The 11,251-nt window shown below is 52.3% G+C and overlaps 1 protein-coding gene across 1 annotated transcript; it reads left to right on the top strand.

Moving 5' to 3' along the window:
- Positions 1-2,727: 2,727 nt before the first annotated feature.
- Positions 2,728-7,741, top strand: MYL4 (myosin light chain 4). Its single transcript, XM_005429895.2, has 7 exons — positions 2,728-2,895; positions 3,721-3,748; positions 4,314-4,463; positions 5,005-5,178; positions 5,583-5,660; positions 6,400-6,443; positions 7,525-7,741. The coding sequence occupies exons 1-6, from the start codon at positions 2,809-2,811 to the stop codon at positions 6,426-6,428; spliced, it is 546 nt and encodes a 181-aa protein (XP_005429952.1). The 5' UTR covers positions 2,728-2,808; the 3' UTR covers positions 6,429-6,443; positions 7,525-7,741.
- The last annotated feature ends 3,510 nt before the right edge of the window (positions 7,742-11,251 follow it).

Genomic DNA, 11,251 nt, shown 5'->3' with positions numbered 1-11,251 from the left:
CACCTTCCTGGCTGCCAGCCCCACTGAGGTGAGGTGGCACTGGGGCCACAGCCCGTCCCTGGGAGATCAGGCCTGGGTGAGTTCCTTGTCCCTGTGGGATCTCTATAGGGATCTGCTCACAGGCTCTCCAGGCAGGGGGGTTTCTCCCCCCACCATGCTTGATCCTGTTCTCTCTTTGTGTCTTGCCTGCTTTAAGCAGCTCCGGGAGTGTGTGCAAACAATTCCCGTTCGGATGGGGAAGGCAGAGGTTTATTGGCTTAGCCCAAGGTGCTAAAATCCTCTTCATTCAAGGCAGATTCCTCTTCTCTTTTCAGAAACTTCTCTCACTGCTCGGTGGCTCATTTTTCAGCTGTCACAGCATTCCCCCACTGCCCCCATGCTCCTAAGTCCCTTCTAGCCTCAGACTGGTCCCAAGTAGCTGGAGGAAGGTGGGGAAAATCCCAGCGAGGTGGCTGGAGGCAGGGAGGCAGAGGGTGCAAGCACGTGAGCAGCACCTCAAGCTGATGCTCCTTCGATGGGATGTCTTTCAGGCAGACGCCAGTTTAACCCTTTTCCTTCTCCGGGGGCTGGGATGTGTTTTGGGGAGGTGTGCTGGGATCTGTCCTGCTCTCCCAGGCACCCACAGTGACCTCAGGGCACATCTGCACTCAGAGTCCTCGGGAGAGGGGCTAGAGGCTCCATCCTGGGGCAGGGCGGGGAGGGAGCAGCCACCTGGATGGGGTCCCACACTATCACTGGGCATCAGGTCAGAGCTGGTCCCATTGCAGCTGTCACCATCCCTTGTCACCTGCATCCCCCAGGCATGGCCCCAGGGCTGTCCCCTGCCTTTCAGGGTCATGCTGATGCCCAGCTTGCTCCCACCACCCAGCCAGTTCCAACACCCTGTGACCCCCAGCAGCCCGAGCGTCCCCCCAGGCACAAAATGAGGCACAAAGAGGGGAGCCCTCTTTCCCCAGGCAGGTTGTCATTAGTGGGATGAGGCTGGAATTCAACAGCCCAGTGCCAAATCCCTGGAACAGCAGCTCCCAGCCTGGGCCCCTCCCCTGCGCACATAATCCACGTTCAGACACAGCTTTGCTGCCTCTGTGAGTGCCCCAGTCCTGCACAGAGCAGCAGAGCCCCCTGAGCCTTCCTTGGGGTTTTCCTGGCAAGGCAGCTCACTCTGGTCCCAGCCATGAGCCCCCCTGACTGTGTGATAAGGGTCAGAGCCTGCTGGGCTCCTGGGGGAGGGGAGGCCAAGGGAACACAGCAAATCCCAAGGACAGGGCTCAGGAGGGGCTGCTGCTCCTGCTGATGGAATCAGACAGCAAAACAAGCCCCACGGTGGCCATCAGCTGAAAATCAAGGAGGGACTGGGGACATTGTCTGCAGCTGCCTGTCTCCACTGCCCGAGCCATGGCGTGGGTGTGACACCAGCTCTGCCAGCGGCTCCTCGGGATGCTGCACGGGCATGGAGGGTGAGCAAGGGACAAACAGTCAGACTGCACCATGGATATTTTCTGAAGGCTCTGCTGGGTCTAATTTCTGATCCAGAAGCTGCTGGGGAGTGAAGATGGAGTTAAGGTGAGGTTATTTTGGAGTCGATGGATGCTGAGGGGGAGGCAGCTCAGGGGCAATTTAACTCCCTTGATTTCCCAGGCGACACCTGACCCAGGCTCTGAGTTCAAACTTAGGAAAACATGTTGAGTTTTTTGCTAAATGACTCATTATATTCTAGAGAGCTCTGGAAAGCAATGATTGCAAATGACACCTATCCAGCCCCCTCAGCCCCCCAGTCCCTGCTAGCAATGAGGAGATGATGGCACACAGAGAATTCCCAGCAGTTTGTGGCTGCTCCCTCCTCCGGAATGACCCCCGTAACTCCTCCTTTGCCCTGGTGCCCCACACATCTTGTCTAAGTTGATGGTTTAGAATGTCTCAGTAAAACCCTCAAGCCCCATTTTCTGGGATGCTGAACTTCAATGAGTTCTGTGCCTTTGTGAGTCTTCAGGTGGGAGAGGAGGGTGAGAGCAGGAGCATCTCCCACCAGAGCCTGCCCAGCACCTGGAGAGGAGCCAAATGGAGACTCCATCTGCCCTGCAGGTTTTGGAGGTGCTTGGGATGGGTGGTGCAAAGCTGGGAAAGACTTGTGCTGATGAATTCAGTTGTGGTTTTGGCCATCACTTCCATTCCCTCATTAGCCACCCTGAGGGAGGTGAGCACCTACACTGGTCTTTTCCAGGCCTCAAGCTCAGCCCTGGGGAGAGACTGGGACAAAGCAGACCCTGAGCACGAGGCCAAGGGAGTGTTCAGAGAGTTGTGAGCTCCTTTGAAGCAGCACTTTGTAAATCCTGGTCTTAGAAGGGCTCTGCAGTGCTGGCCCTCGCAGCCTGCCTGCTAACAGGCGCATTTCACCGCGGGTATCAGGGCAGGTTTATCAGCCATCCTGTTGCTATTTTCTTGCCTGGCCCCCGTGGCCATCCGCGTTTAGGTTTCAGTGATCATTTAGCAAGCAGCCCCCATGCAGCCCACCCGGTGCAGGTGCTGGAGGGGGACATGTCCCCCCTGTACAGCTGAGGGGGGGGCGGCTGGTGGCTCCGTGGAGCCAGGAGCCGATGACAATGGGCAATTGTCAAATTGGGGCCCCTCTCGTTTGAGTTTTCTTCCTTTTATAGTAAGTAGCAGTTGCTCCAGCAGCTGGCCTGCCCCTCCAGGGTGAGCACTGGGCTCTGTATATAAGGGAAGGAGCAGCCTTTGCCTTTCATCCCTCCGTTCGCTTCCCTCGCTGGGCGGCAGGACTCATCCCGCACCTCCGCGAATCCCGGCGCGATGCCGCTCAAGAAACCCGACCCGAGGAAGGAAGCAGCCAAAGCAGCTCCCGGCTCGGAGCCTGCCTTCGATCCCAAGAGCGTGAAGGTGAGTGAGGAATGGAGACGTCACGGTGTTTCTCCGTGCCTGTCATCTGCCAGGCACAGGCGATGCAAAGCGCTCTGCAAATGGCATTAGCCAGGCTGGAAGCCAGCCTTGGGAGGGGAAAATTATCTGATTGTGTGGATGCAGCAGGCTGGGAGTGATGCTGTCCTCGCTGGGGAGATGTCTCAGTGTTGCCCGCCGAGCCCTGCCCAGCACTCACTGGAGGGAACCAGGACACCACTCCCAGAGCTGCGGCTGCAGTCAAACCCCCAGCTCCTGCTGAGACCCCATGTCGGGGCCTCAAGAGCAATAAAAAGCTTCTCTGCCACCCACTGTCTCCATCCTGAAGTATTTTGTTGCCTGTGTTGCCTCCGCCACATAAGAGCATCCTTTATCCAACAGCTCCACAACAGGAACTCATCTTTTCCATGATTCCTCAGGATACTTCAATTTTTAAGCCATAGCTGTGGCAGGAGAGTTATTAAGAGCAGGCTCAGCATGGAGGCTGTTTAATCACTTGAACTTGGGATCAGGCTCTAAAATAACATCCTTTCCACCCAAAATAGTGCTGACTGTGGTCTGAGCATCCCTCCTGCCTGCCCACCCTGCTGCTGCCAGCTGTGCTCTCCACAGGGATGTCAGCCCCACAGCGAGGGCAGAAGCAGTTGGGGGCACAGCACAGCCAGACATGGCATAGATATAGGACATTAAATGGATATGGCCCCCTGCCCCGAGCCTGGGGAGGCAGAGGTCCAGAGGGGAGAGTTCCTTTGCTCCCTCCAGCAGCAGTCCACTTCTCATGCCCAGCTCTGCTTCCTTCTCTTACAGATTGAATTCACGGCAGAGCAGATTGAAGGTAAGTGCTGAGTTCAGCTTCTCTCAGACATGGCTTTAGAAATGGGGAATCCTTTTTCCAGGTAGTTTTCACCACAGACATAAGAGCCGAGGCCCCACACACTAAATCCCCTCTTGGGGGAGAGGCCAGCAGGATCCAGAGCCTGGCAGGGAAAAGGTATTTTTCATTCATGGTGCGAGATGCAGCCTGGGTCAAAGTCAGGGCATCTGGTGGGAGGAACAGCCTCTGGTGACACAGGGACAGCCCCAGAGAGTGGAGATCCAAGTGGAAAAGGGGATAAGTATGGATGTCCTGCAGCAAAGCCAGCTGCTGAGAGTGCAGGGATCCAGCAGGTCACCCAGCCAGCTCTGCAGAGGTGACAAAACCTGCTCGAGCAGCCAAGCCACTCGTCTAAGGAGTCTGGCAAACCTCAGCCCACATTGCGCAAGCTCACTGGGGCTGGATGCATTCAGAGGGCACAACGTGCACGTGTCTGTGTCCATCCCTTGTCCCTCCCCTGCCTGCCAGGCACAACGTGTTTCCCTGGAGTGGGAATGGGGCCACTCTGAGCTCTTGTTCCCCGCAGAGTTCAGAGAAGCCTTCGGGCTGTTTGACCGGACGCCTGCGGGGACGATGCAGATCAGCTACGGACAGTGCGGGGACGTCCTCCGGGCCCTCGGCCACAACCCCACCAACGCAGAGGTCCTCAAGGTGCTGGGCAAGCCCAAACCAGAAGGTGACAGCAAGCTGGGGACAGGGTGGGACAAACAATTCCTGTGCTCCCTGTCAGCAAGTAGAGGGTTACATTCTCTGTAGGAAGAACCCTGCAAGGTGAAGGAACTGGGAAGGAAATTATGCAGACAGGCTTCATTCCTGTGCAATTCCTTCACTCCCTTCTCCATACCATGGGGGATGACATATAGGATAGGCAGTCCTCACATAGGATTGGTGGCAAGGGATGCTTAGCAGACTGAACTGGTGCAAACTGGTATAACCAGACCAGTCCCAGTGCAGCCACATTACTGTGGTGACAGACAACGCACCTGATGGTTTAGTTTTGGGCTGATATCAGGGGTCTCTATGCAGTCCCCTGATGTTAATACTTCATTCCTCATATGGATTTTCCAATCTCAAGTCTAATACAATAGTTCTGTCTCCTCATGGGGCTTCTCCCTTGCACTCTGATAGAAAAGAGACCAAGAGAGTTAATCAGGAGACCCTCAGAGGCTGAATTCAGCCCCATGAGGGCTCATCTCTGACATCTCCTCCTCTTCCAGAAATGAACACAAAGATGCTGGACTTTGAGACCTTCCTGCCCATCCTGCAGCACTTCACCCGCAACAAGGAGCAGGGCACCTTCGAGGACTTTGTGGAAGGGCTGCGTGTCTTCGACAAGGAGGGCAATGGGATGGTCATGGGGGCCGAGCTGCGCCATGTGCTGGTCACGCTGGGTAAGGCTGTCCTGGGGAGCAAGGCATGGGCCCCGAGCTCTTTCTGGGCAAGTGGCTCAGGCAGCTGCCTATTGTCACATATCACAGAGGCCCTTTTCACTCTGCTGCTCACAGGCTCTTTTAGGAGTCAATAGTTCTGAATGTGTGGCCATTTCCACCTCATGCCACAGCTTCATGAATGACCCAGGCAAGATGGAGACTCCAGAACAGCCTCAGTAATCAGATAACAGTTGCAGTGTGGTCCTTTCTCCACCATGTCCCACCAGCATTCCTCAGTAGTGGCACACAGCTCTTCTTTAACCCCCTTCTCCTCTCTCTGGTGTCTCTGGTTATCTGGAAGAAGGACAGGAAGATCCTGTCAGGCTGAAAACCTTTCCCCTCACCTCTCCATCCTCCTGTTCCAGGAGAGAAGATGACAGAAAGCGAGGTGGAGCAGCTCATGGCAGGACAGGAAGATGCCAATGGCTGTATCAACTATGAAGGTAAGGGCAGGAGATTCCCATCGGGGCCATCTCAGACACGGCTGTCTTGTCTTAGGGTGAAAAATGCATCCCCTGCAAGGGCTCTGGTTGGACCTGATATTCTCAATGGTCTTTTCTAACCTTAATATTCCATGATTCTATGACACTGGTGAGCACTGGAAGGGAGGTGTGGACCACCCTCCAAAGCCTTTCCAAAAAAGCCCTGAGATATGTCAGCCGGGGTGGGAACAAGGTGGTTGTGCCAGTGATTTCCAGGAAAAGCAGCTGAAGACAGCATGTTTCCAAGGAGTTCAGGGCTGTTTAATCCACAGTTTTGGCACTGTTTTGTAGCAATCTATTGAAAATAAACAAAGCCACCATCTTTCCCAGCAGAGGCTAATTGGGAACATTTGGAGACCTGGATCACTCGCTGCTCCAAGAGGGTGAAAATCTGGAATAGGAGATGGTTAAATTTAAGAACCCCTAAAATTGGAGAGCAGTGAGGAAAAGAGGGGACCCATTTCCCTTGGCCTCAGAAAAATGGGGATAATGGTACTGGCTCATCTCCAAGGGCTGGCATCACTCTGACCAGGCTGGGGATGGCATGCAAAAAGTGGGAACAGAAAGAGGAATATTAGCCCTGGCACAGCATCCCTTTCATCCCTGGGGGTCTGGGCTGGGGGTCCCCTCTGCTGCCTCTCCACCTGCCCCTCCCAGCTCACAGCATGTCCTGACCCCTCACACTCTCATTTCTCCTCAGCTTTTGTCAAGCACATCATGTCTGGCTGAAACGAGAAACTTCAGGTGAGTTCAGTGGCGTCTCCTGCTGCTCACTCCAAAATTGGAAGTCCTGCAAGTAACAGCCAGGGGCAGGGAAGCCAAAACCCAAACCTGCAGTGAATTAATGCCACAGGAATAATCCCAGCTCTGAAGGCATAAAAGTTATGTTGATGATAAGGAATTTCATTTGTAACTCCTGCCAATTAAAATTTATCAGGACAGAATCACAACTATGATGGTCCTTTGTGGTCTGGGTAATTGGGTGGAGTCTCTGCTCGGAAAGAAAGGGGTGGTTTATGGTGCCATGTTTTCTAACCTGCCAGAAGCTGAGAGGGTCAACAGCAGCCAGTGGAAATCAATATTTTTAAACTTGCATCAGTGAATGACTCAATGGTAAGAAGGTATTTAGTATTTAGAGATGAAATTTCTGAACTGAGAAATATCAACATTCCCATTAATGATACAAAGAATAAGGAAAATGTACCATGGATGTTTGTTAAACTTTTTCATGCTCCTTAAGATCTGCCTGAGGAAAACAGAGAAACATTGCTAAGGGGATGAGGTTTCTTTGAGGCTGAATTATCCCTCTAAAATCTATTCAATTGAAAAGAAAATCCAAATTGCTGCCTGGCCCCAGCTTCCCCACCAATTTCTTATGATTTCATTATCTATTTACTTTTTTAAACATTTCTCCTGCCTCTCAGCTATGTAAAAAGCAGGAGACCAGGGGAAAAAAATGACCTTCAGATAGTGCTAAATACACAAATTAAACATTTAAAAATCTCTCTCCTCCCAGAATCTCTTTAAACATCAGAAGGTTAAAATGCAGACAGAAGTCTGAACTTTGAATGTTCAGCATCCTTTTTATCTCCTTTTTAATCCATTTCTCTCCGGTTCTTGTTAATCAGCTCAGCAATATAGATGGTTGGGTGGCAAACACTGACAGGAGATTTAATTCTTCACGTAACTATTTGCATATAAAACTCTTTTTTAAATGGTGTTGAATTACAGCTTTTGACATTTTGGGTTCATCTGAGAAAGAATATTCTGAATACTCTCATCCCAAAGATTCTTTGCATTCAGACCTCTCTCATTTGTCTCCCAGGCTCTCAGGAATGCTTGAACCCACCTGAGTACCATGAAGAGCAAGATTCCTCCATGCATGTCCTTCCCCTGGGATGTTTTGCCTAAGCCACCGTTGGCCACCACATGTGTGTGCCTGGTACTCAGTGATATATCTGCAACTCGGTTTTAAACCTCAAGTTACTCTTTTCAGGTTTTCCCTGTGACATTTGTCTCATTAAATTTCATTCCTTCCTCCCTTAAATGGTTTGTCTGCCTTGGCTTGGGTCTATTTACTGACACGGTGGGTGGAGGAGACCCCTCGGTAACAGGGTATTTCCATGGAGAGGGGGAAAAGGCAGGGGATGCAAAGGAAGAGTTCAGACTTGTAAGTGAGGATCCTCACCTCACCCTTGGCACTGGTCAGGAGCTGGGCTGCAGCCTGGTCACCTCTTGCTGATGCAGACCTGGAGCAAGGGGAGCACAAGGGGCAGGTTGCATCAAAGACACATCCTTTGGTTTTGGGAAGTTCTAAATTTCCTCTCTGCCCTAAAACCAATCCTTTTCCAAAACTGTAGGCCATCCATTCTTCATCACACTGTCCCACGAGCATTCCCTCCATGTCCAGGCTGAACAGCACTATGGAGCAAAATGCTGGCCCTGTCACTGTCCCTGTCACAGAGTGACACACAGGCACCACTCCTTCATCAATGCGCTGCTTGTCCCAGTCAGGAAAGGCCCTTAAAAACCCCAAAACATCAGAAAAGCATGAAAATCATTTGTTGTTCTGTATCAGTGAGACATCCAAAAGTCTAGTTTTGAAGGTTTTCAGAAAGTTGACCCCTGCTGAATCAGCAAGGGAGAAGGAAAATGGGGAAAGAACAGGTATTTCTGGGCCAGGTCCACCCTCATGGGGTGTGGGTAATGTCCTGCCAGGATGGGGTCCTTGGATGGTTCTTCTCCAGGCAAATGGTGTGTTCCAGCCAGGAGCTGTCTGGGGGCTGTGTGATAGAAGCTGGTGACTCTCTCTCCCTCTTCCTACCTGCAAAGCAATCTTCAGAGCATCACCACAAGCGGTGAATAATTCATGACACATAACTCAGCCTTCCCATCAGCAGAACACCTGGGAGCAGAAAACACTTTCCTTTGATTTGTTCCTTATTCCAATGTCCTCCCTCTGCCTTTGACTAGAAATCGAAGGCACTTTGCTCCGATGTGTTGACTTCAGCTGCCACTCGCTCGTTCCTGTGCAGTGACTGAGTAACAGCTGCTTCCAATTCCCACTGTTTGATTCAACCGCTCATAAAAAGCAACATAAGCTGTTTATAGATGCAAGATTAGATTTGAGCTCCTCTTTGTGCTATTCCCACAGCTTCCATTGGGCAGGATCTGGGCACCTTGTGTTTTTAATGTGCTATCTGTGCTTTAAACTCCTAGAGCACCATGGTGACAGGGCCAGAAGGGACCCTGCTTGCTGCACACTCGCTCTGGGGTCACGTTTGTCCTTGTCACTGCTGTGGCACTGACTCCTGCAGCAGAACGTGCTGTGGCAGAGAGGAATGGAGCAGAGGAGAGGTGGGGACCTGCCTCAGCTCACAGAGGAAATCCACAGCAGGGACTGGGGCCCTGGAGCTGTGATATCCCTGCTACAGCCACGGTATTGCTGTTGTAGCCATGATATCCTTCCTGCTGGAGCTGTCACATCCCTCCCTGAAAGCCAAGAGGCTGCACTCTCACTGCAGAGCACAGGCCTTGTGCTTGAGCCCCCAGCTTCCATGGTGAAAGGAGTAACAGCAAATTAAAACCAAACTGAGACCTGCAAAGAGACAGACAGAAGGCAAGCAGTGGGAAATGACAGAACTACGGGAAAATGGTTTTCCATGTGAAATATCCAACCCTTGAAGGCCCCCTGAAGAAAGAGCCAGCCACACTTTAGGTTAGAGACCTGTTGTGTCTCTTTAAGATAAAGCAGAGCTGGTTTGTAGCAAAGCAGGTTGGAATGATGCACTAGAACAGGCACAGTATGTATGTCTGTACCTCTGCTTGTGCCTCCTCCTGGCAAGGCTCCTCCCCTCCTCCTCTGGAAAAGTTGAGGATTCCACAGAGAAAGCAGCTTTAGTGCCATGGACATTTATAAAAGCATCTGTGGGTGCCAGTGAGTGACCCCACAGGCAGAACTGCACTGTAGGACTGGAGTCTGTAAATCCAGATGTCCAGAGACAACAGCAAACCCTGACCTTTTACAGTTTGGATGTTTTACATGAATTCCAGGGGACTCTGAGGAGAGGTACAAGTAGCCCCCACGCTCCGGAGGGCCTGTATCTCCTCAGGCTGTGATAAGACAGACTCTCATACCAAAGAAGGTCTGGATGTCAGTTCTGCGCCCCGGGGAATGGGAGAGACGGATGGAGCCAGCTTTCATCCTCGGGAGGAATTATCTGCAGTGCACGAGATCAGGAGCAGGGTGAATATGGACTGTGCTCCTTGAAAGGCTCCTTCCTTGGAGCCCCAGACCACGTACACACACCACCATCATCACCATCAGCGAGCGAGGCCAAAGGCCTTCTGACTTCACTGTCATGTTACTCACACCCTCCTTTTGTCTGGCAAAATGACTTGGATCAACCTGATTAGGAAAGCAGGTGTCCATCTCAGGGGACAGCACTGCTCTGCAGTTAAAAATTGTTATTTGTCTCAGGTGAAGGATTGAAGAAAACTCTGCCTGCTCACACCCTGAATGCAAACACCCGCAGATTTGCTGCCAGTAACACATTTGTAACTACACCTTGCAGAAGTGCAGAGAAAGAGGGGAAGGAGGCAGGCTGAGCCCTCCTGCTCCACACACAGCTTTTGTTCTCACATAAAGATACAGCCCCTGCCCACGTGTGTTTGGCAGCACATCAGGATCTGACCTTGGGGCCCGAGTGCAAGTGCAGAGCACTGAACAGAGATGGAGCACAGCGTCCGTGTGTAGGTGTGTGTGCATCGGGGTGATGTTATGGCTCATTCAGCAAGCCCACAGAAGGATTTGGAGAAGGAAGGCCCCTGCTAGCTGCAAGTGGCTATTGATATGTCAATATATTTAATAAACTGAGGTTTACTTGAGCATCTTTATTCCACTCTTTTGCTAAAGCTCTGTGTGCCAGATATCGCACTTTCAAACACATCCAAGTTGTAACTGGCAAATTACCTGCCTTGTACTTACACTCCGGTCTGTCAGTTTTACTCCTGGATATGAGGACATCATGAGGAATTCCTTCACAGAATGGATTGCCCAGAGAGCTGGTGGAGTTCCCATGCCCAGAGATGTCCAAGGACCGACTGGACGTGGCACTCAGTGCTCTGGTCTAGTGACAAAGTGGGGATCGGTCACAGGTTGGACTCCATGATCTGGGAGGTCTTTCTCAACCCACATGATCCTGCGGTTTTGTGATATCGTGGCTGAGCCTATGTGGGGAGCACCATCAGCACGGACCCCTCAGTGACGGGGACACGACCTGGGCCGTGCTGACACCGACACTGGGAACGGGGACACGGGAACCACCAGCCCAACCCAGCGCGGGGGCCGGGCGGGCTCAGGACGCACTGGTGATGGCAGGGGGAGCCCTCGGACCAGCACCCCGACAGACGCGGGGGTTCCCGACAGACTTAGGGATCCCCAGAGCCCGTTCTGTGGCACCAAGTGCGAGTTCTGCATTCCACGGGTGCTCTGAGGGACGAGCCACAGGCCCGGCCGGACTTCACCGGCCCCCTCACGCTCCTCCCTCTCC

Source organism: Geospiza fortis, unplaced genomic scaffold (assembly GCF_000277835.1).
Source record: "Geospiza fortis unplaced genomic scaffold, GeoFor_1.0 scaffold344, whole genome shotgun sequence".
NCBI classification, from domain to species: domain Eukaryota; kingdom Metazoa; phylum Chordata; class Aves; order Passeriformes; family Thraupidae; genus Geospiza; species Geospiza fortis.
Note: the sequence above shows the minus strand (reverse complement) of the source record. Positions and strands in the feature narration are given on the sequence as shown.